This window comes from Ambystoma mexicanum, chromosome 4p, assembly GCF_040938575.1.
Source record: "Ambystoma mexicanum isolate Mex_15411 chromosome 4p, UKY_AmexF1_1, whole genome shotgun sequence".
NCBI classification, from domain to species: Eukaryota; Metazoa; Chordata; class Amphibia; order Caudata; family Ambystomatidae; genus Ambystoma; species Ambystoma mexicanum.
The window spans coordinates 1,278,179,995-1,278,206,255 of record NC_090927.1 but is presented as its reverse complement, the minus strand read 5'-3'; the positions used below and the strand labels follow the sequence as shown (position 1 = coordinate 1,278,206,255).

At 47.0% G+C, this 26,261-nt stretch overlaps 1 protein-coding gene across 1 annotated transcript in view; it reads right to left on the bottom strand.

Annotated features, from left to right (window-relative positions):
- The window catches only part of LOC138453800 (zinc finger protein 282-like), a 504,037-nt gene that overhangs the window by 277,900 nt on the left and 199,876 nt on the right, over positions 1–26,261 (bottom strand). The window contains exon 3 of the mRNA XM_069606968.1: positions 1,433–1,543. Coding sequence (XP_069463069.1) covers positions 1,433–1,543 — 111 coding nt within the window. The remainder of the gene's footprint in view (positions 1–1,432; positions 1,544–26,261) is intronic.

Below are 26,261 nucleotides of genomic sequence, written 5' to 3'. Positions count from 1 at the left end.
GATTCTCTCCACAAGAAGGAAGCCTTTTCATTTACATAAAATGTATTTATTGGCATTTCTAACATTGAATAAACGACAATGCATCAACAAAGCATTAGGTCAGTCTAATTTAACAATTTTAATCAAATTGTAAAATCATTTGTTTGAGGTAACTGCAATGAAGAAATAGTGCACATGGGTGTTTTAAAAACATTGAACAGCTTTACAACAACCTACATTCCCACAATAATGTTATGTTAAAGGACATTTGTGTCGCACACTATCACCACTGAAGTGGTCCCTGGCGCTCTGGAAGATCTGAAAAGGAAAGAGGGGTGGGGAGAGTTAGTAGGACTGAGCGGAAAAAGTGCAAGAGAGCAGCGATGTGCTGTTGGCAGGTTTAGTTCGGTTAACACCATTTGCTGAGGTTGGGTGTGCTTTTCAATTGGTAGCCGTCGTGTTCTGTTGTGCGAGGCTATGTGTGAGTTGTTTTGTTGTTGCAGTGTAGTGAAGTACATGCGGTTTCATTTGCTTTAGAGGTGTGGTTGTGTTTGTTTAGAGTTTGAGAGGTGTATGCAGAAGGTTGAGATTTTTAGTGGGTTGGTTAGTGGCATCACTATCTAGATGTGATATATGCTAATTTACAAACTCTTTCTAGTTGTGGCGCAGGCCAATAAACACAGTCCTGTCTAGATGTGATGCATAGTAATATTCACAATTCTATCCAATAGTGGCACTGGCCAATATTCACAATCCTGTTTAGATGTGACGCAGGCCGACATTCACAATTCTATCCAAATGTGGCACTGGCCAACATTCATTATCCTGTCTAGATGTGACGCAAGCTAGTCCTCACAATCCTGTCTAGATGTGATGCAAGCTAGTATTCACAATCTTGTCTAGATGTGACGTAAGCTAGTATTCACAATCTTGTCTAGATGTGATGCAAGCTAGTATTCACAATCTTGTCTAGATGTGACGCAAGCTAATATTCACAATCCTGTCAACAAACAAACTTTTTACATCCAGGGCATGGGTATCAAAGTCTAAGGTTAAGGGGAAAAAGAAAATAATTTATTCTACTGGAGTTGTTTAAATTTTAAATCTGGAATTATGTATCTTCCTAAAATGGATACATGCCGTTGTCTATTCTCCCATGCATACTTCCCTGCCTATGTTGGCATCCTAATACAGCTAAACCTTTACATGTGGTTCCTGCACGTCCGTGTAGAATATCTAGAAGTCAGACATGACGTAATCACCAATGTGCCACTATCAGAAGTAAACAATGCTTAATAGGCTCAAATGGAAATAAAGGGCTCATTGTGTTATGATTTGTGGAGGGCAGAAAGTGTGTGGTGGTCTCTCTTTTTCCACTGTATGAGATTTTTGTCTGTGTGAAGTTCAGTGAAAACATTACTGTTAGGGCAATGTCCATGCACTTTTCACTTACTTTGGGGGAAATTAATACGATTTCTTCTTTCAGTGTCTTCGTTCTCCACAGCGTATATGTCTTGACCTTCTTTAGCTCTTAATGCAAATACAGTGGTGGTAATAAGAGGACCTATTATTGAATGAAAACAATAAATGTAATTATACAATCTCCAAGGCCTTTTAGAATGACAAATGTTATTTAGTGTGGCATATGTCAGATGGCAGAACCGAACAGAAACAGAACATATTTGATTATGTACAGTAAACACTAGAAGTGCATTGCTCAATTAGAAGAATGTTTATTCTTATAAGTAAAATGATACATTAAACAAAATATCAAATGCCATGGCATACATTTAAAGAGAACCAAATAGATAAGTATAAAACAAAACCAATGAGATCTCACATTAAAAAACATGTATTACGGTGAGTCTCTGTTCCATCACCGTGCATCACCCGACGCCTAGAGTCACCGGACACACACGGCAGGCGATTGCCCCGAGGTCCGACCCCCAGCGTAGCTGAGGAGCGGCCCGCCCCTCTCCCACCGAGACGGTGAGTACTCCTACGTGGCCTAGCCTCTGGGGCGGCGGCGACGTGTGGGCCGCGAAGCAAGCCGAAGGGGAGCTACAACCACTGTGACTCCTGGCGGCGGCGGAGAGATTGGGCCGCTCAGGACGGGGGAGCCGAGTCGGGAACCTCAGCACTGCAGGGCCTTCTGGGGCGAACAGGGCGACCAGGCTGGCTGCGGCCTGCGGGACGAGGCCAGCTCCGCCTGACTCCAGCGATCCCGCGGCGGGAGCGGGGGAGAAGTCGGAGACGCTCCGAGTGTGCTCCGAGGCGGAGGTGGCAGTCCCCAGGCCCGCGGACTGAGAGGTGAGAGCCCCCCGCTCCTCCCCCTCCTTCACAGCCCCAAGAAATACGACGAACGCTCCTGGAGAACCACACGCTGGGGGGTGCCCCCTCATAGCAGCAACTGGAAGCAGGGCTCGCACGGCAGGCAAGACGAACCCTAACCTCCCACATACAGCGCATGGTTTGCTGATCAGCCGGGGGACAGTGAGGGGGAGAGGAAAGGGAAAAGACCAACGGAACCCCCCCCATGAACCAGCAGAGTGCAGCACTTCCTGGGGCCACTAGATTCGTGGTAGACGTGATTGCGTGATTGAGACCAGTGGAACAGCAGTAGTCTCAGATCAAGAACTGGTGCAAAACGCTCAGAAGGTGAACAACAGGGGGACCACGTGGCTGAGCGCTACGCAGCCACTCCACAGGGAAGGGGAGGACTTGGGTCCACACAGCGGCCTTGGATCACTGAAGGGGATATGTCTAGAGCGAAAGGGAAGGGGGGGCGCCCAACAGAACCCGCAATCCTCCAAACAGGACTCCAGCATATTACAGATGTGGGCTGCGGAGACCCCAGTTACAGCCAGAGGAGGATCACAGGACGACTCAACCAGCCCGGGGGAGAACCCAGGTCAAACCACCCTCGGCAACCTACCCCCGACAAAAGAGGACATGCACGCCTGGTTCGTTGAGCTACAAGAAAAGCTCATGTCGACAGTCCAGGACCAATTTGCCGCGATTAAGCACGACATGCAGCAGGCAATTCAAGTCGTCAAACATGATATTGCCAATCTGGAAGAAAGAACGGATACCTTAGAGAAAATAGTGCAAAATGCAGAGGAGGAGGCCCTACAGAACAGTGAAACACAAGAGCACTTAGTCCGCCTGACCCACAATCTGGAAATACAGTGTGAGGATCTTGAAAATAGGTCCCGCAGGTCGAATATCCGCATAAAACACATGCCAGAATCGGTCACGGACAAGGACCTGAAGAAAGCGGTGCAGGAAGTCTTTAGGGACATCATAGGAGTACAAGACGCAGAGGCAATTGGGATTGACCGTGTCCATAGAGTGGGCCCTAATCGCACAGGCGCACCTGGGGAGAGACCTAGAGACGTGCTGGCAGCTCTATCCTCCTATCCGCAAAAAGAACTTATACTAAGGAGAGCGAGGCAGCTTGATCAAATCAGGATGAATGGTGTGGATATTCAGCTTTTTCAAGACCTGTCGGCCGTAACACTCCTAAAGAAAATAGAAATGGCCCACTCATAAGGGAACTGATTGCGAGAGATATAAAATACAAATGGACATTCCCTTTCGGGCTGCTGTTCGATTGGGAAGGAAAGCAAAGGAGGGTGACCACTAGGGAAGAGGGGCTAAATATCATGGACATCCAGGCAGGGGAGACCCAGGCCAGGAATGTGAAGATGACGGGGGAACAGCAAAGCAGACCAGGGGGCTGGGAAAGGGTCAGTCAGAAAAGGAAACGGCTTGGAAGGGGAAATGATAAGTCAAGTGCAACAGAATAGAGGAATGGACGATGCATAACTTAAAGGATTTATGGTCCGGTTACTAAACAAAGTTCACGGAACGGTACCCAATGAAGGTTTTCGTTCTCAACAAATTCATTGGCCCCGGTGTGGAATAGGTAAGACTCACATCACGGCCTGAGGGAAATGCGGGGTTTAGGACTCCCCGCAAAGTTAGCCTCGAGTCTACAGAGGGCAGGGAGCGATAGGCGGAACGCCAGAGCTACCTTAGGTACCCGGGCCCTCCTCGGGAGCAAAGTTGGAGTTAGGTTAATGGTTGGGGGACTGTTTGGCAATATGGGGGGGTGGGGTGGGAGGGAGGACTATCCGGAAGAGAGGGGGGATTACATTGCTCGAGCAAAAGGTTCACCCAGATAGGCAAGTTGCAATGGGGAAGATAAGAATAGTAACCTTGAATGCTAGGGGTCTGAACTCCCCTGTAAAAAGGAAAAAAGTGGAGAACATGTTATGGAAAGAAAAGGCTGAAGTGCTACTGTTTCAGGAGACCCACATTAAAGCCCTGGATAGGGGGAAAATATGCCTTAGAGGCTACGATATAATTGCACAATCCAATGCACCGGAGAAACGGGCAGGGGTGCTGATCGCAGTAAAGGGGGGATTGGATGCGGTATTGGTGGACAAACAGACAGACAGGGAAGGAAGATACACCTTTGCCAATATTAAATTACACAACGCCATTCTGACACTGGCGTCTATATATGCTCCAAACACAGGCCAAGATAGCTTCTTGAGACACACAATGGGAAGGCTCGAGGGGTATGCGAAAGGTGAGATAATCGCAGGGGGTGATTTTAATATGGCTTGGCACCCACAGATAGACAGGAGCACGGGGGGACCCCACCATCAGGGCGCCCCATCAGAGCGCCTTAAAAGACGGATGGAAGGCATGGCATTATGTGATGCATGGAGGGAACATAAAGGTCAAACTAACCGATACACATATTACTCGCACGTACATAATACGATGTCAGGAATTGACTACTTATGGGTTTCTGTGTGGATTCTGGAGAAAATTCAAGACATGGAGCGCGGCCCTATCTCTCTGTCAGACCATGCACCCCTCTGGTTGGAAATGTCGACCTCATGGAAAGAGAGGGCATATGGAGATGGAGGCTCCCGCAGGATGTGCTATTGGACCCAGTGATGGGAGAATCTATAAGAGACAAGATCGTAGAATTCTTCGAACTCAATGATACTGGAGAGGTCTCCCTGGGTACAGTCTGGGAGGCGTTTAAGGCGGTAATCAGGGGTCGCATGATCGCCCTAAAGGCTACGAGGGACAAACAAAGACAACAATGGAAAAGTGAACTGGAAAAGAAACTCTTGGACATCCGTGAAGAATTAGTGGTAAACCCCACCAGAGACTTAAAGAGGGCATTGAAGCACACAGAGGGGCAACTTGATCTACTCCGTAATAAAAAGGCACAGAGCTCCCTCCTATACCTCAAACAAAGATACTACATCAAAGCCAACAAGGCAGATCGATATCTTGCTAGATTACTCTCCTCGAAGCAAAAGTCAATGACCATCCGGAACATTCAAAACACGCAAGGTGACACGCTGACGCGCACCGAAGATATAGGGGACTCGTTTAGGATGTATTACCAGAATTTATATACATCAGGACACCCAGACGATGTAGACCAAGACAGATTTTTGGAATCGATCCCCTTCCCCAAAATATCAGAAGAACCCAGAATGGATCTTGATGCCCAAATAACGGAAGGTGAAGTGAAGAAGGCTATAAAGGATCTCCCACTCAACAAAGCACCTGGCCCGGATGGATTCACAGCCTCATTCTATAAAAAATATGAAGACCTCATAATACCCATCCTTACTAGACTACTGAACTCCTTTAGAGACAGTGGGAATGTCACTCCATCCATGAACGAGGATTACGTTTTGGTATTTCATAAACAAGGGAAAGACCCCTCCCTCCCGGGCTCGTATAGACTTATTGCCCTGATAAACTTAGACTCCAAAATCTACACGAAAATACTGGCAGCCAGGCTTTCCCCACTGCTACTCTCCCTAGTTAACCCGGATCCGTCAGGATTCATTCCAGGGAGGCAGACACATGACAACATGAGAAGGCTAATACACCTAATAGAAAAAATAACATAACCCACACCCCAGCAGTGTTACTATCACTGGATGCCGAAAAGGCTTTTGACCGGGTTGAATGGTCCATGCTCTTTAAAACCCTGGCACACATGGGATTTGGGAACCAATATATTAACATGGTCAAGGCCAATTACTCCTCACCTATGGTTAGGATAGCGGTAAATGGGGAAGTCACGGAGAGGGTGCAGATCTCTAGGGGAACAAAACAGGAATGCCAGCTCTCCCTGCTTCTATACGCATTATACCTGGAACCATTACTAATTAAAATAAGGGAAATGGACCAAATCAGGGGGATTGAGATGGCGGGTAGACAACATAAGGTAATAGCCTATGCGGATGACATGTTATTGGCTCTCGAAGACCCTAGTCACTCTATGCCTGAGGCTATCCAACTGCTTGAGTCATTTGGGAATATATTGGGCCTAAAAATAAACAAGAAGAAATCGGAAGTCCTACACCTAGCTGGGAGCAGAGATTTACTGAACAGGGAAGCAGGGCTATTGGGCTTAAAGATAGCGGAGGAGGGTATTAAAAACTTAGGCATAACTCTCACACATAATGTAGACGCCTTATATAAAAGGAATTACCCCCCCACTCCTGTCCAAGGTTTAAAAAGATCTAGAGAGGTGGTGCCCCCTAAATATCTCCTGGTGGGGTAGAATCCAATCGGTAAAAATGAACACCCTCCCAAAACTGCTGTATTACTTTCAAGCCCTCCCGATTACAATCCCCAAGTCATACTTCAAAACATTGACAAAGACAGTCTCCTCATTCATATGGAACGGGAAACCCCCAAGAGTCGCCAGAACAGTTCTCACTTCCCACGTCAGAGAGGGGGGCCTAGCGCTCCCGCACTTTAGGAATTACTGTCATGCGGCACAATTGTGGATCCTGAAAGAATGGCTAGGGGGCAATCAGCGAACAATCTGGGTGACCCAGGACAGGGCGGTTGCAGGAACTCCGCTAGAAGATCTGTTATGGAAACTAAAGCTGCACAGACATCCAAACTTGCGCATTAGTGAGATCATGAAGGCCTAACTGAACGCCTGTGACGAGCAGACACGAAAAGGGAACATTACCACGGCAACGGCCCCGTTTACACCAATATGCAGGAATCTGCAATTTCCACCCGGGCTGGAGCACGGCGCATACGAGAATTGGGAGGAAGCTGGATGTAGGAAAATTGGGGAAATGTTTGTGGAGAAGGAAGTGAGATCTTTCGCGGACTGCAAGTCATTTTGGAACCTCACGTACGCGGACAGATACAAATATGAACAGCTTAGAGATTGGCTGACAACGCCCGAGATAACACAGGCGGCGACCAGGGAACTGACCGCCTTCGAAAAATTTCTTCTCACCAGCTCAGGAGAGAGAAAGCTGGTCTCCAATCTATATAATTTCGTAAATTCACAGGAAGAGGACCTGAAATGGGTGTACATGAAAAAATGGGAAAAAACACTGGGAGAAGATATCGCGATCCAACAGTGGCAGACACTATGGACCGACATCCCCAAACTAACGCGTGCGGCCCAGACCAGAGAAATGTGGATCAAAATAGTCACACAATGGCACTATACACCTGAGAGGCTAAACAGCATGTACCCGCACATGTTAAATCAGTCCTGGAGGGGCTGTAAGGATGCCGGCACATGGAGACACATCTGGTGGGACTGCCCAAAGGTCACCGGCTTCTGGTCAGAAGTGATATCCAAAATGAAAAAGATATTTCCAGAGGTGGATCAACTCGAAGTGAGGGTCTGGCTTTGCGGTCTGAAAGGGCAGCATGCCAAAACATTCACCAAGGTGCAATGGAGAATTCTAATGGGCCTGGTCATCGCTGCCTGGGCCACAATTGCACATGGCTGGAAGAAACAAGACCCACCTATGCTATTTACGTGGTTACAAAAGGTCTGGTCGCAAATGACCATGGAAAAGATTACACATAATCTTCAAGGAACGCAAGACACTTTCACAAAAGAATGGGGAGGAGTACTGGAGTATCTACAATCCGACTATATGGCTCAATGGTGCCCGCACACCATCAGAATTACGGACTTATTCACTTCATAGTGGATCCCGAGAACAATTGAACACTGTGATCTCTTCCAGAAGGGGGGGTGAGGGAGCCGGGATGGGCTGTTTGGGGGAAAATGTTGGTTTATGTAACCTGGTTAATTTGCGAAATCAATAAAAACAAGTTTTAAAAAAAATACATGTATTACAAGTCATTTTTCTTGACTTTATTTACCGTCTTGTCTCTTGATAAATAGCAGTTCTAATTCTTTGCAGCAGTGCAATTTTAACATCAGTCTTTAGCATGTATGAGGTTAAAGTATCAAGAATTAAAGGAAGATGCAAGAAGGCTGATTTATAATTGATGCAAATGCTTGTGCTACACAAGGGGAATTAAATGTGCCACCTTATACCTTTATATTTGGGAAAGAAGACCAAAAAAGTGCCAAAGTTTCAAACTCTGTAGGACAATACAGACTGTATTATCACTTATAAAATTCTTTTGCAGTTCTTGTCATGTTATGTTAAATGCTATTTGTTGAGCACACTGTTGCCCCAGAGGAAGCTTTATTGCCCTACAATAATCTCCGGGTAATATATTACAGCTGCTGTCATTGTGCGTCAGCTTGTCTCCAAAAAAGATAGGACTTTAAACATTTCTAAATACTCTCCGGGTCATTTTAAATGAAATGTTAATACACGCAGCGGACCACGTTCTGTTGGGATCCCTGCATTCAATTTTAAACATTTGCAAGGTGGAGGGGAAGGAGACAGTAAAAGCAAGGCAAACTCAGTTTAAATCTTTCATCCTCCCCTCTGTTTTATGAGAATCGAATCAAATTGATAAGGCGTTTCCTAATGGATGCCAATGGAACCACTTGGTCTTGACCAGGTGCAAAACCAAAGAGGATTCCAAAGCAGCCCATTTTAATTATTTTTTTAATTTATTGTGCATTTGGTAATACAACCTTTTACACGTGAACATATTACATAATCGTGAAGCATAATTCATAAAAAGGACAAAAATAATTTTCCAATCGTTCCAATCACACTTAATAATAAAAACTGCTTCGTATATATAAAAAGCACAAGATAAAATCATCAAGGTTAAGATCATGTTAAAAACAATCAATTTTAAGAACTCTAAATAAGCAATACGGCCAAAGCAAGTACTAGAGTAAAAAGAAACTGGCAAAATAGTTATCTAGGGAAGTGTGCCCACTCCATTAAGTCAGTCTATCCTTAATCCGGTTCCAAATATGGTAAGCAGTCGTCGTGATCACCAACGATTCGGCCCAATATATGGAACTCCAGAATTGGTCCTCTCCGTAATCCGGGAATTCCACATAGCCTAAGTGTACAAGTGGGTCAGGAGGCTACAGTTTGTAAGCAAATGTCTGGCAGTTTCAATGTCACGTTTATACAATCTACATACGCGGTCCTCTGTGGGACCCCTGTCCAGGCTCCAGTGTTGACATAGACTGGAAGTAATTCACATCGCAGGTATAAGGTCAACATATGAATGTTATGTTATGTTATTTTGCATTTATATAGCGCCTTATATACCATTGGCATGGTCTGAAGGCGCTGGTAGGTTGAACGCCCTTGGGAACCGAAGTTCAGATCAGTAGAGAGAGTAGAGGGAGTCAAAAGGTGCGTGTGAGCTTGTGCGGTAATTGTGTAATAACTGCTTCTTAGCGGTAGGTGTGGTGGTTGAGAGATCAGGGGTATGTGTTCGTTCTGGCAGGATTTATCCAGACCGGATGTGGCTGCGTTGGGCCTGATGAGAACGCCTGGCTGGGGGGTGTGTAACCAGCAGTGTTTACTTAGAATGATGTGGAGTGAGCAGCGGATGTTGGTATGAGAACAGTTATACCGAACAGTGTCATAGTATCTTTGTGTTCTAGTTGAGTGGTGATGTAAAGGAGAGAGTAAGCGTGGTGGTGTGATCTGATGGGTTATATGCTCTTTCAGACGTTCTCTGCATTCCAAACCATACTATATACATCACGCAATTCTATGCGCTCCAGTCCGTTCCATGCACTTCTATCCGTTCCATGCACCCCAGTCTGCTCCATACACTCCGGTCCGCTCCACGCACTCATGCATTCCAGCCCGCCCCGCGGGCTCCAGTCCGCCCTGCGTACTCCAGTCTGCCCCACGCATGCACTGTCTGCTCCACGCATGTATTCTTGTCTGCCCCACGCATGCACTCTTGTCTGCCCCACGCATGCACTCTTGTCTGCCCTGCGCATGGACTCCTGTCTGCCCCACGAATGCACTCCTGTCTGCCCCATGCTCAACGCATTCAGCAGTTCTACGTACTCATCTATTCTACACACTCATCAGTACTGGATGCAATCTGTGCTCGTTCGTTCTACGTACTCGTCAGCTCTATGCAACACATCCGTTCACTCTGGGCGCTCGTTCGCTCCAGGCACTCGTTTGCTCCAGACACTCATCCACTTTATGCCTTCACACATACTATGCATTCAGCCCTTCTACGCACTCACCCCCTCTACGCACTCATCCCTTCAACGCACTCATCCCCTCTACGCACTCATCCCATCTACTCTCTCATCCCCTCTACACCCTTATCCCTTCTACGCACTCATCCCCTCTACGCACTCATCCCCTCTGCTCATTCATCCCCTCTACGCACTCATCCCCTCTACGCACTCATCCCCTCTACGCACTCATCCCATCGACGCACTCAACCCCTCTACGCACTCAACCCCTCTACGCACTCAACCCCTCTACGCACTCAACCCCTCTACGCACTCAACCCCTCTACGCACTCATACCCTCTACGCATTAAGGGGGAGAATAACACTTGGTTAGATAACTACAGGGTTTGTCCAGAAAATGGTCTTGGTGAGTATATCTCTCATACTTGGATTTTCCTGCAAGGTAGGCTAGGGACTGAATTTGGTCCCTTTCCATAGTCTTTTTAACATGGCCAGGCAGATAAAATTCTATAAGGATCACCAGGAGGTTGGCCATCCCAATTTCAAGTAGGTGATTTCTAACCATACAGTCCATCTCATTAAACCAACAACTGCGAAATCACCTAGTCTAACATAGCATGACAAGCCTCAACAATAGGTCGCTGATCTCCTCCAAGAATGGGATGTTGGCACAAAGTCTGCACACAGCAGTTTTCCAGCAAGCCATTAATGATGGCAGGCCCAACTCCAATCAGATAACCTCCACTGGAGTGGCACAGAGAAGGCCCAAAAGTGAACGCAGAATTTTGGCCTCAAAGGACACCAGCCACTTAATGGAGCGTTCATGATAGACCTCCAGGGCATATAGAATGGTAGGTACAATAGAAATCCTTTGTGCACTGAACCCCCCCCCCCTCCGATTTTGTTATTAACCCTCCTCAACCCCAACCACTTCTTCCAAGCCCTAGCCGGGATGCTACTTGACAAATGACTTGTGGCACGATTATTTTTACAGGTATACACCCAAGTATTTATACTCACTAGTGTGATCAATAGGGCAATCACCCTCACGCCAGGTCAATTTTTTATTTTTCGAAAACTTCTTCCCAAAAAGAACAATCTTGGTTTTATGGGCATTAACCACACAACTGTTTATTTTGGCATACTGTTGGAGTGCGTTTTATGATCATTTGAAGATCGATCGGGGTTCTAGCTTTTATCGCTGTGTTGTCTGCATATATGAGGCAGTATAAGTTATTGTGACCATAGGTCGGGGATTGATTATTGCCGACCCGTTCAAGATGTTTAGGGAAATCCAATACATATAGGTTATACAACAGGGGTGCTAATGAGCAGCCCTGTTTTAACCCTTTATTATTTGACAACAATTCGGATAAATCACCCTCCTGGGATAAGCAAATTCTAATTTTGGTGTCCGTATATAATAGCTTGAGAAAATAAAGCAGAGAGGAATAAATGCCACAGCTGCCTAACTTCCTCCATAGTCTGCTGTGTATGACACTATCAAAAGCCCCTGAGTAGTCCACAAAATACACATATAATTGGCAGTCACAATATTGCCAGGTGTCTGAAATGAGCGTCTGTAGTACCCAAATCGGGTGGAGGTATTATAATTCTTCCTAAAACCTGTTTGGGTAAAGTGAAGAAGACCCCTCACCGTGACCCAGGAAGACAGAAGTTCGAGCAGTACGCTCGCAAACATTTTAGAAAAACTATCCAACATTGCGAGTATATGGTAATTCATAGGAATCTCCTGCGGTACAACTTTGTGGACCGGAACCAACATGGAATTGGCCCAAGTTTCGGGTATTAAACCTGTTTCACAGACATGTACAAAAAGAGAGCATAATAAGTTGGCCCATAGGGCAGGGACAGCCTTGATGACCATGTTGTTCATGCCATCAGGCCCTACCGTACAGGAAGATTTCACCCTACCAATGAGTGACACATAATCCATTTCTTTGCATTTCTGCCACACCCATGAACCAGTCATAGATTTCTTTTGCAGGGTGTCAGGAACCTCATTTGGGTCCCAGTAGATATTGTTTATGTCCGATTCCCAAGGTCACCTCAGGGCTGTATGTAATTTCCTTAATAGAGGCACCAGCAAAGGCGAAGTGGATTGCATGCGAGAACTTCTTAGAGTCATTGGTAAGAATCAGTCTATTGATGTATATCCAATTCGCATTGGCGGTGCCACATCAATAGTTGCATAGCCATTGTTTATAGTGAGATTTAATTTGACAAATCGCTTTGTTCCTCTCAACCACTTCTACTGTGTCATTTCTGCATATCCCCCACAGGGCTTTATTTTTTTCCCTCTTCCTTTTGGCAATTTCCACGTCATAGATTGCGCTGGGTAGGTGGCTAAATCTACAGCGTAAGAGATGTCTACCAGGAACACAGCCATATATTCTCACCTAACCATCTAGTTGCCAGTCGTGGGCCTCCCACATCTCCATTTGAGGTTTATCGCTATTGGCAACCATACTATTAAACTTTCTATTACTGGTGGCCATCCAATGGAGGCATTACCATGTAAGTTAACCTCAGGGTTATCTATTAATTTGGCCTTGGACTTCGCAACACAAGATAGCTCTATGTGAAGGATTGCGTGATCACTCAATTTAGTAGGGCACACCTCCAAGGCCGGATTGCACTTCTGCATAATATCATTAATAAAAACAAAATCAATTCTACTATCGTAAAGCCCATTAGACCATGTAGGTCTATAACCCCCATCCTTGGGAAGCAAAACATGCATGTCAAATTGCACCACACCAAGCCTCACACAATTTCCCCTGTTGTAGCTTGGGGTCCCTCCTCAAACCAGGAGCTGTATTGGCACAACAGTCAACATTAAAATCTCCCTTTAACAAAGGCGAACCCCTGGGGTGGTTGGCATGACAGTCCCGCAGAATATTCTCCACCAAGGTCTTTAGAATAGAGGAGCAACTACCAACCGGCGGATCGTAAACAGTCATTAATAGAGAAGGTCATTTATCGAAGGGAGGATTGTACATGACCCCGCAAAGAAGATTACTGTGCGCCCAACTGCCCAGAAGAGGTTTCAGGTTATATGCTGCCTTAGTGTCCACACAGAGTCCACCTTTAGGGTGCCCCTAAAGCGGAATCTTAGAAAGGCCAAAAAGCAGAGTAAAGCCATCAAGTTCAAACGTGCTTGTCAGCCAGGTCTTCTGAAGAAAAAAGATATTAGCATTCTTCAAATGAGCCTGGTTTTCACTGTTTAACAGAAAGTAACAATGGACACACGAATTCCAAGAGATCACAGGTATTGAGGTAAGGGGGGAGGACTTATGTCAATGCAAATTAGAGGAGATGTTTAACCAAGTGCCTGCAACACAGGTGTCATTCCGGGACTAAGATTTATTTGTAGAAGCTGTGTGGAAGCAGTGTGGATGGCACTCAGATGGCCCTTTGGTCTCAGATCATATTCAACATCCAGAGATTTAAAAGGTCTAAAAACGGGCACCCAAAACCAAGCTTGATAAAGTCATTAGTATGTTGGCAAATCAACTCTGCCGCTTTGTAGGAGGCCATCGCCACCAGAAGCCAGTTGGTAAGGCCACCAGCTCGGGGCAGTTCAAGAGAAGAGATATCAGGCCAACGAGTTGAAAGAGTTGAAATAACCAAGATCGATTAAGGAATGGGCTGGAGTCGGTGGGACAACTTTCGACAATTTGTATATACTTAACGTCCAAGGACTGTCTACCATTGTCAAGCCGTGGGCCTGAGTGGCCTTTACGTTGTTGGGTTGATTCCACGAAGCTGAGCCAAGTCAGCAGGTCTTTTTTATAGTCAATATTGATATGTTCCTTTGTGCATTTCCGCATAGGTGGATCAAGCCAGGGGCGGGTCAAATCGATTGTCTCTGTGACCAGAACTGTCCTTGCCTTCTGTGAACATCATCTAGTAATCCAATGATTTTGCTCATCGACAGTGACCCACCTCTCGCAAGTTCTTTTGTCAGCAACCATACTGTAGGAACCCCTGTCTACTGATTTGACCTTCGTAGGAATAATGGGTAAGGTGAAACTAGGATGGGGGCTGCGATGTTCCTCATCATCAGCCCTAGCACCATATCCGTATTTCTTGCAAGCATCCTCTTGCATCGTTCGCTCAATTGTCCCCTTGCCACAGGGAGGTGTAACCCGACCATCAAGTGGACCACGTAGGCACACCTGCCTCACCGTACCATCCCCCAACTCATTTGTAATGGTGTAATAACCAGAGACAGAATTTGGATTGTCCTTGCGCTCGAGTGATAGGAAACTGGCTAGCTGATCCCCAGATAATTAGATCTATGCTGTACTTGTGGACAGCTATCCCCTTCAACCGGGGTTATCACTGGTGGGCTATTAAGCATTGACATCTCTGCGCATAGTGCTTCCAACGCATGCTCCTCGTAATAAGCTACGATGTTAACAGTACCCTGTTCATTAATCTGTTTTTTTAGGAAGTTTCCTTGTCTCTGGGGATGATCGTGATGGGGGAATAGCGATTACAGTGCCCCACTTGCTTTTGGCAAGTTTAAACCCTGTTATCACGGAACTACCTACTCTATTAAGGAAACTGGTCTTTTTAGCATGGGGAAGGGCACCGGCAGCCAGCCTCTGCAGTACCTCGCTCAATAGGGAGGTGGAGTTGGATTGATTTTCTGCTAGTTTACTAACCAGCATGAGTAAGGCTTCCAGTTTAGCCTATATAGACAGAATAGCATGCAATGAACCAAAGCCCTCCTCCCAGGCCTTACAGAATAATTTCGATCACTATCCACCGTCACTCCATCCGAATCACCCTCTTCATTTTCAGAGATGGCAGTCCTGGAGGCGACTTCACCCAAGTCAGGGGTATCTGATAGGTAAGTCACAGTCAACTCTGTCCCTGATAAAGTGTCAAGCTCCAAGGATTTCCGCTTGAGATTTTCACAATGGTTTAATAGAGACCTGTTGTTATCTATAATGAAGGGGTTGACCAAGGTGGGAGCCTGTGCTGATAGATCAGGCGGGACCCGTTCTCACATTCCCTGTAGTCATCGAAAAGGCTGACACTACTTTGGGCTTTGGCGGAGCTGCCGGGCCTTTGCTGAAAAAGCCCATGATATTAGTTTGCCTGATTGTGCCATTTAAGTCTCTTTTCCCTTTGCCATGCAGAAAAGTATTCGTTTTACGTGCCTGAATGGCCAGGCTGCACCCACGTTTTCCTCTCAAGGTCGTAGAGCTACGAAAGCAACATCTCGCTTTTCTGGAGTCCGTCATGAAGGAGGCAACGTGCCGCAGATCCTGCAACCTTAATCCCCACTAGATCCCCATTAGTGCTAGGCGGGCCCTCACGTATGTACAGCCAACAGGCGTTTTCCCCCAAAAAGATGACTGCAGTCTTCCTGGACCAATTTTACTCACGGCAGCCAACGGCAGATACAGGGTGCGGTTTGCACTCACTGTTCACCGTGAGCTGCTCCAAGAGTATGGGTAGTAGAAGTGGATAAAGTCAGAGGGGAGGAAATTGGCGCAGTGGTAACAGTGGTAGCAGTGGGGAGTTCTCGTTAGCAACAATCAACAAAAGGATAAGCAAGTAAATAAATCTACACTGCACCTCACCCGCCTGCCAGGTTTCTGTGTCTCGTTTTCTGTCTGGACCCCCCTTACGCAGCCTCAGGAGAACACAGGATAGCGCAGGGAACAGCTTGGCGCTCCACCTCAACACGCCGAATGCCAGATACTAGACGAGTACCAGACGAGTACCCGGAGAAGGGCGAGAGGAAAGAACCTAAAGCTGTGAGGTCTGTGTCAAGCTGTACCACAACTTCCAACACCAACCAATCTGTACCACAACTTCCAACACCAACCAATCAATTGTGATCATGCCTGCATGAAAATGGCATAACATCACCAGTGCCTCCTTCATCTGCTACCCACCTTAAATTGACAATCTTAAATCCTGATTTGTGTTTGAAGTGAAATCTTATGTCAGTGCACAGGTTCCAAATTAAATATGCCTCCAACTATGTGTTGTCATGAATCAACGCGCGAAGCGCTTCCGGTATTCCCTATGGTTCCGACACACACTGTCTGGAAGGCATGTATAGCGGTTTAGTTGCTGAAACTACTCCATCCAGTCAGAGTGCACGGAATGACTATCACAGAAGCACAGCATATCTACTGCCGGAGCTCATCGTGTTGCAACTCTTTCGGTAGGTTGCCACAGCGTTTGTTATCATTCTCTTGTGTTTTCCTGTACCTCAGCCCATTTCTCTTGACTCCTTACCTCTGAATCCTTACCTTCTTTCGGCATTGACAATTCCTCGTACCTGTTTCTACAGACTTTATGATCTTCTATTACAATTACTATTGTTACTCTGCTCAGATTCTGAGATACTGCCTTTCCGGAATTGCTGTGAATACCATCCTGAAATCTACAACACTGTCTCTTCCTATCAGAGGAGTTTTCTACCTAGAACCTTTGCTGATTTAGTGACTTTGGTGCTACAGTTCGCTTATCGTTTGCAAGAGCGAAAGCCAAAACGATAGAAACACAAGGCATCCAGACTATATGTAGAAAACCATCCTTTACCGTTTTCTTCACAGTGAACAGCTGAGTTGGAACCAATGCAGATTGGTACAGCAAGGGGTCCTTTATCTGATGCGGATAGACGAAGAAGTAATTTAGGATTATGTATGTACTGCAGTAATAAGGGTAATTTGGTAAAGAATTGTTCTGTTGCACTTGCTTGACGGTCAGAATTTCCCACTATGATGTCGAGAATTGAGATTCCTTCATATGACACCACTCTTCTAGTTCAGTAGACCCTAAGATGGCAGCGTCCTATTGAGCTCTGTCCAGAGCAGGCAGCAAATACATCTACTGCCAAGCCCACAATTGTGGTGTGGGGCTGTTACTTCATCAAGTGGTGACTGCGACATATCTAGCTGTGGGGGGCCGAGTTCCGGAGTCCCTGGCTGCCTGCAGACATGGTTCGGCAACCTGTGTATTGCCGCAGGAGAAGGAGAAGACACGGTGGTCTGGGCAGCCTGTTGTGAGGTGGCACTGTGTGCTGGCAGAACGCGGCCTATGGTGCAACCGGCGGGATCGACCCCAATGGCCTCATCGCTGCAGTGACCCTGGGGATTGACAGAGGATGTCGTTGCAGCAGCCCATGCAAGTCTGCAACGGAAGCCCTGGACGACTGCCCGTGTAAAGGCGTGCATGCGTGTGGTGCCCCGATCGGAATACGCAAAGGCAAAGCTGGAGTGGCAATTCTTTTAGTGGAATTTGTTCATAAGTCATTTAAAGCAGGTCCACCACCTACTGTCATTAGAGCAACGGGCAAGAGGGCTTCCTGAGTGCCTACGGAGCCATGGGGTACTACACGCTCATCAATGAGCATATCCTGGCCACTTATGAACTTACCAGCATCAGTGATCCCCGTCGGAATGTGTGGTGTACCTGGGGATGGCGTCTCGGTTCACGGGCTGCCGTGAGAAGCGGACCGGTGCAGAGGCCTCAATGTGACGTCAGCCCTGGGACTGTGGGATTGCTTATCAGGCGGCCTTACCCTCCCTTGTTGTCCCAATCTCCTCTTGATCACCACACTCCTGACTGTGCAGCCCTGCCAGTGATCCTAGAACCTGCTGCACGTTTGAGCTTTGTGGGGAAGCACTCTACAGAAGCCTTGGGGACCATTCATCCAGATACTAGACACAAGATTGAAGAGGCTATAGCTCCTGGCTAAGGGCTCCGGTGGGATGCAAGCACATCTGGGGGCCGGCATGTATGTCTCGTAAGCCTCGGGAAGAGCTTTGAGCTGCGGTGTTGCTGGGGAGAGCCTAAGACTCTGGGCTTGCTGTGCCCTCCCCCCATGATGTGTGATAGATGCCGGCTGGTGCAGCACTGGTGGTCAGGGGTGAGCTTTGCCTAATAATGGAGTCTCCTAGACCCAGTCACCCCGCGCTGGTGCCAGCCAGTAGCTGAATTGGGGGCCCTGAGGAGCCCCAGTATCAGCAAATGCATTTTGAAGTGAGTGTTGGGTGTACTCTTTCTTTGCCATCTCCACCAACCCTACTGAACCTTTTTACAATGCGTTTGTACTTTTCCTTCTTTGCCACCACTAATCTTCATCTCCTATCACTGCGTTTATGCTGTGTGTAGCCGTACCATCCGTGCACCTCTCTTGCATTGCATCTGTGCCCTTTTACCAAAAATGCATTTTCGGCTGTGTGTAGCTTTACCATCTGTGCACCTTTCTTGCATTGCATCTGTGCCTTTTTACGAACACTTTGATATTAGGCTGTCTGTAGCTATACCATCTGTGCACCTAGCTTGCATTGCATCTGTGCCTTTTTACCAAAAATCGATTTTAGGCTTTTTTTTGGTTAAAACTTTTTATTCGTTTTATACATACAGTAGTTAACCAACCAACAACAAACGAACAAACAACTTTATATGCGGTCCTGCACTCATTGGCTGGAGTGTCTTTAATCTTAATTTTCCGGCAAACCTTTCAGTTCATCGTTTCTTGCATCTCATTGTACTCTATAAGTGTCTGGGTGTATCTGCGTCGGAGAAGGTTCAAAGTATCAGTTTGCGCCTCATTGCTTCTCAGTGGATGGCAGCTTATATCATGCACTCACTCTTCTCCCTCATTCGTGTCTGCATTTTCTTGGTCTTTCGAACGGGCGTGAATAACTCTTGTACCGTCGTGCTCCATGCCAGCATTTTCTCGCTGCTTTCATGTGCCCCTCTTTGTACTGCTATAGTCCACACTATTGTTTCAGCCAGTGACCATTGTTTCAGGTCTGCCCACCATGCCTCAAATGCCGGGCCCGCTTTGGATCTCCAGGCCAACGCTTTTCGGCGTTTCACCAGGATACCCATTAGATCCTTCATTTTGGCCAAGTGTTCCCTCTGCTTGCCGCCTCTCGGGAATAGTCCCAGCAAATAGCATTCTGGTGTCCAGGCTTGCATCTGTATTCCTCCTGCCGCTGCCCTTGCTTTAATTTGATCCCAGAATTTCCCTATCACTGCGAAGGTCCAAAACATGTGTAGCATGTTTGCGTCTTCTGCTGTGCGCTCTGGGGCGGACCTGCTTCGTTTTGCTTCCCATGTTGGATATTCTGCTGGGGGTGAGGTATCCTCTCTGTGTGACGTAGAGCTGCGTTTGTCAGAATCTCGCATTTCTGGAGACCTTCTTTGTGTACCTCAAGGCACTAGCCCACTCTTTGTCGGTGAGGGTTATCCAGAGTTTCTTTTCCAACCTTTCCCGTGTCGGCAGCTCTGTGGTATTTTGGTTGCCCAGGAGCAGTTCGTATAACCTGGACACAGTGGGCCTCATTACAAGTATGGCGGTAAGGCAACAACAGTGGCGGTATCGCTACCGGCACCGTTGCTACCGTACCGCCATATTATGAGTTTTGCTTGCGGATGCCCTTGCAACCACCTGGTCTGACCTGGTGGCCGTACCGGCACCCGCGAGCAGAACATGATAGTAGCACCGGTACCCTTATTAACGGTACCGGTGCTAACACCCTCCCCATTCCCATTGAACCCTATGGGGCTCAAATGGGAATGGGGATGATGTACTGTGCCCGTCACCTGCAAAACGGCAATTACCGGGTCCGGCTGGGCCGGAATAGCCTGTTAATTGCCCATTCGCGGGTGCCGGACCCGGATGCGAGTTTGGAGGTAGCCTTGCTGATAAAACCGGCAAGGCTACCTCCAACCTCGTAATGAGGCCCAGTGTGTCTGCCCTCAGCCACATCGTACCATAAGTCCAGTGCCTCATCCATTTCTGCTCCGACTTGGAGACCTGGCCTCCTTTTGTTGATTGCTTTCACCAATGCGTTTGTGTAGCATGAATTGTCCTTGGTGTATGTCATACACTTCCATTAGGGTTTGGAATTCCACCCATCGTCCCTCTTTCCATAGGTCTCCTACTTGAGCTATTCCTTTGGCTTCCCAGTGTCTGCGTTACGCCCTGAGCGCATCTGTTCGGGTCTTCACCAGTCCTGCTAAAGGGATCTGTGCCAAGCAAGGGTCTGGGCTTTTCTGGATTTACCATGCTTTCCGCCACAAGGTTAGACCTAGCGTGGCTATTGAAGGGAGTTTTTGATGCAGGGACTTTTTCATCCATATAATCTCTTTCAGGTAGCAGTGCCACAGCGGAGGCTGTAATAGTAGTGTGTCTATGGAGGTTTCATCTCCCAGCCAGCGTACCACGAACTGCAGCTGCCCTGACAGATAGTACAGTTCGAAGTTCGGTAGTTGGATTCCACCTGACTCGTAGTCTCTCTGTAGTGTGCTTAATGCCAGTTTGTTTCTTCCCCCGCCCCACAGGAACTCCCTTGTTGTTGTGTTCAGTTGTCTGAAGAATGCGCGGGGTATATTATAAGGTATGTTTGTGAAGTAGTACAGGAGGCGGGGGAGTACTGCCAACTTGAGCAGGGCTGCTCTGCCAATCATTCCCAGAGGCAGCGTTTTCCAGAATGCCATGGACTTTGTGATGCTTCTGATTGCTGCCAGCATGTTGCTGGTGTGTGATGCTGTTGGGTCATGGTATATGTCTATTCCTAAGTAGAGGAAGGTGATCAGTGCCCATTTCAGACCCAAACTGGGCAAGTGGTTTACTTTTATGTGCCTGAGAGCCGCCAGAGGGTACAAGGAGGATTTTCCATTATTGATGGCTATACCGGACAGCTTACTGAATGCTTCTATGACATCCAATAAGTGTGGCAAATTGTCCCGTGGGTTCCTGATATACAAAAGCATGCCGTCAGCGTATAGCGAGACTAAGTGGATGATGTTGTCTATTCTTATACCCGTATTGCCATACTCCCCCCTGAGGAAGGCTGCTAGTGGTTCCAGTGCCAATACATAGAGCATTGGTGAGAGGGGGGCCCCTTGTTTTGTGCCTCTGCTTATTTTCCATGCTGTTGTCTTAACCCTAGCCCTGGGTTCTGCGTACAACAATCTGATCCATTGTAGGAAGCCCTCCTCCATCCCGAAGTGTTCAAGTACGTGCAGGAGCCAGTTCCAATTTACTGAGTCAAAAGCCTTGACGGCGTCCAGGGAGGCCACTGTGCATTCCTCCAGTCTGTGGTTTGTCTGATCTATGACATTGTGTAGTCTTCTCAGATTCCACGTGGTGTTCCTTCCCGGGACGTATCCTGTTTGGTCAGAGTTCACCAGGGTTTGCATGACCTGTTTATGCCTGTTTGCTAGGGTTGCCATGAGGATCTTGGTATCCTGGTTGATCATGTGAAGTGGTATTTACATATCCGCAATGGAGGCACTGTGGATCTTACCACAGTCCAAGGGTGGTTTTCCAGGTTTCAGGATTGGTATTATTAATGATTCAAGCATACTATCTGGTAGTTGGCCCTGTGTGTACGCCTCTTCGTAGCTTTCTACTAGTTTTGGTACTAGCAGCTGCTTGTATGTCTTATAGCACTCCCCTGGTATTCCATCCGGCCCCTGGGTCTTGGCTGTTGGGAGGCTTTCGATTACAGTTTCCAGTATTTCTGCTGTTAGTGGTGCTTCCATTGCGGCTACTTGTTCATCTGTCAATTTGGGGAGTGCTATTTAGTTTAAGGCCTCCTATATCTCCTAGGTTTCTGCACCTTGACTCGAGGAGTACAAATCTTCATAGAAGTGTGAAAACACCTTGTTGATGTCCTCTTGGGTTTTCAGCACTTCTCCCTTTTTGTTTTGTATTGCATTTATCGGGTCCCTTTGTTCTTCCTGCCTGGTCAGCCAGGCATGGAGTCTGCCTGGTTTATCCCCCTCGGTGTGTAGCTTTTGTACGTATTTCCCATAGTTTAGCTTCTCCAGCTTCTCCCAGATGTTGGTGCACTTTAGACTTAGTGAGGTTAGTTCGGCTGGTTATTCTCCTATTAGTCCTGCCTGCTTCTCTGCCACCTCTATGTCTCTTTCAACCTCTGCGAGCTCTCTCAGCGTGATCTTCCGGAGTCCCCCAGTTTTCCCTATTGCCGCTCCTCTGGCCACTACTTTAAATGCATCCCATAGAGTCACAGCCTTGTCTACCCAGCCTGTGTTGGTTTGTAAATATTCTTCTATGGTTTACCGCATATGCTCCTGGAATTCGCTGTCTAGTAGCGCTTCTGCCCTTAGGCGCCACGCTGTCAGATGAAGGACTGACTTCCCCAACCTCCTCCTCACCTGTACTTTCAGATGAACTGTCCTTGCAACTGATTGGAGTCTTCCGGCACGGTTTCCGTGGTCTGATGACTTTCCTTTCTTTCTTTAGCTTCTTTTTCTTGTCGTGCAAGTAGGGTCTAGCTGCCCCAGAGGCCACCTTGACAGGAAGCGTAACATATCAAAGGTGAACCCCGAGGAGCTAAACCCCCAATGTTTCCAGCGAAAAAGCCTCTGGGCAACAAAAAACCCTGTGTAGTCTGCAAGGGGATAAAGGGTACATGAGGTCTTTCACACTTCCAGCCACGAGTTGTGTTGGAAACAATCCAAGAAGGCAGGGTATACTGCAGGAAGTAGAAAGGATCCGATGTCCAGCAGGAAGATACAGAATCCGGAATAAGTAAGTTGAACTAAGGCAAATTCTCCGTAGAGATGAGTGCAAATGATGGGGAGAAGTTCAGAGTGGAAGATGGATGAGAACTAGAATAGGAGAGGAAGATGGTAAGGAAAAGACGTGCACCAGAAGCAAGAATAAGGAACTGCGGAATGGTCGGCAGAAAGAGTATCCCATCGAACCAGATAGAAACAGGAAGTCACCTACCGTGTAGTCAAGAACACAGAAGAATAAAGTAGAAGCGGCTGAGCGGAGTCGCGTCCTGAATCTGACCGGTACTCAAGGTAAGAAGGGTAGCGACAAACAGGATGAGAATAGAAGGAAAGTAGGATGTCAGAACCCGACCGGCACCGCCAGGAACAAGCAGAAAAGAAATAGAAATACGCCGGCAAAGCCGAAAGAGGCAGAATGAGTAAAGGATACAAGGCAGAGCGGACAGCAAGGAAAACAGCGGAATGGGAGGCACGGAAGGAGATTGGAACGAAATCCAAAGCAGGTAAGCACTAAAGCCGCACACAGCATTGAAGGCGTTCTGAAAGAGAACAGGTACAACGTGCCGAAGAGGGGGCATGGCCATGATTTATAGTTTGGTCTGCCATGTTGGGTGTGGACCAAGGGACTAGAAACGCCAAGTCTTCCATAAACTCCACGGGTATATTCTGACAGTATATCCCTTCCCCCTTGGGGACCCTCCAGGTTTCCCCGGGTGTAGAAGATGAAATCTCCTTAACAGCCGTGGGGCGTGAATGTGGCTCTTGGGCTCCCATGTTCTCTCTTCCACTGAAAAGCCCTTCCAGTGAACCCAAGTATTGCACTCTAACTTTGCGATAGCGAGAGACCACCAAATAAGCCACCTCGTATTCTTCTGGGGTCGGTGTATCAGGAGGTCTTTGATTCAAAGGCTTCCTGTGATACAGATCTATCCTGTGTACCTTCAATAAAGAGGTATGGAATACTGGATGTATCCGTTGTAGGCTCCTGGGTAACTGTAGCTTGTAGGCTACTGGATTGATTAAAGTGACAATGGGATAGGGTCCCATATAACGAGGAGCAAACTTGCCAGCATGGACCCATTTGGGGAGAAACTTGGTAGCTAACCATACTAGATGACCTGGTTTCCAGTCTGGATTGGTCCTTCTCTTGCGATCAGCCCACTTCTTGTGTGTCTGCTTACTGTCTTCCAGGGCTTTCTTGGCCATCTTCTGGACGTTTACAAGTCCAGTTAACAGACTGTCTATCGCTGGGGTGCTGGTAGAAGGTACCCCTATCCAAGGTAGGGCTTGAGGATCATAACCATAGGTACAAAAGAAAGGGCTCATTTGAATGGAGGTATGAAATGAATTATTGTAGGCAAATTCGGCTTGAGGAAGGAATGAAGCCCATTCTTCTTGTTTTTGCTACAGAAACATCTAAGATATTGCTCAAGTGTGGCATTGAGTCTTTCTGTCTAGCCATTACTTTGGGGATGATATCCTGAAGATAATGCTCTGTGTATGCCTTATTGTTGTCATACGGTGGACCAGAACTTTGACGTAAATTGTGTGCCTCTGTCCGATACAATTGTTCTCGGTAGACCATGTAATCGAACAATGTCACAAAGAAACACCGCCGCTGCCTCAGGAGCCGAAGGGAGATGCGATATGGGTGAGAAATGAGCCATCTTGCTGAATGAGTCTACTGTTACCATCACCGTATTCATACCCTTAGAAAGGGGTAAATCGACAATGAAGTCGGTGGAGATATGCTCCCATGGACGATCTGGTAGTGTGGGTTGTTGAAGAAGTCCAACGGGCTTTGTTGCAAGCGCACACCGGACAGGACGAGACATAATGGTTTACATCATGAAGTATAGAGGACCACCAAAACCTTCTCTTGATCAACTCCTGGGTCTTCCTTATGCCTGGATGACCTGCTAGAGGTGTATCGTGGCACCACCTGAGTATTTGTTCTTGGAGGGTCTTGGAAGGAACGTACAAGGCTGAATCATGATAGTAGAAGCCCTCACTGCCTTGTTTTACCGACTGAGGGATCACTTTCTCATATTGATATTGTAATAATAGTTGTTGTAAGGAGGTACCAACCACCGCAACCGTTCTTAACCCTGGTAGTAGAAGGTTATGTCCTTGGTAGGTACCGATCTCCTCTCCATGACTGCGTGACAGGGCATCGGCTACTTGGTTTTCAGTTCCTGGTATGAAGGTGATCCAAAAATCAAACTGTAGGAAGAAATATGCCCATCGAGCATGACGGGCATTGGAACACTCCATCTGTTGAAGGACCTTCAGAGTACGATGATCTGTACGGATAAGGAAACTATGTTTAGCCCCCTGCAAGAGATGACGCCACTCTTGGCATGCTAGCTTGATTGCTTATAGTTCCTTCTCTAGCACTGAATAATTCCTTTCGCTGCTTGTTAGAGTCTTGGAATAGTAAGCCACTGGATGTTCTTTACTGTCCTCTGTCTTCTGCAGTAAGACTGCCCCTTCTGCTCCTACTGAGCCATCAGTCTCCAGTATAAATGGCTTATTCTGATTAGGTTGGACCAAAATGGGAGCTGAAGTAAATCACTCTTTTAGAGTGTTGAATGCTTCCTTCTGTTCCTGGGCGAATTCAAACTTGACTCCCTTCTTAAGGAGTTTGGTGATTGGTTGAACAAGATCTGAAAAGTTGGGTATGAATTGTCTATAGAAATTGGCCAACCCCAGGAATATTTGGATGTCCTTAACGCATCTTGGTTCTTTCCAGTCCAGCACTGCTTTAGTCTTGCGAGGGTCCATCTGTATCCCCTTTTTGGAAAGGATAAAACCCAAATATGACACGGTTTGGCTTCAAAGGTGCACTTTTCTGGTTTCACCAGGAGTTGGTTGGTGTGAAGATGGGATAAGACTTCCCTGACTTGCTGTCTGTGATCCTCTAGGTTGCGAGAGAAAACCAAAATATCGTCCAGATAGACTACCACAGAAAGAAATAGAAGATCCGAAAATATCTTGTCAATAAATCTTTGAAAGATTGCTGGAGAGTTGACTAAACCAAACGGCATTACTTTGTATTCGAATAGCCCAAGGGGTGTCCTGAATGCCGTCTTCCATTCGTCTCCCTTGCAGATCCTCAGGAGATGATACGCAACTTGAAGGTCTAGCTTAGTGAAGTAATGTGAACCCTGTACTGCTTCCAGAATATCCCTAATCAAGGGCATTGGGTAACGGTCTCTGACTGTGACTTGATTGAGACCCCGATAGTCAATACAGGGTCTTAGTTCAGATGTGTCCTTCTTTGGAATTA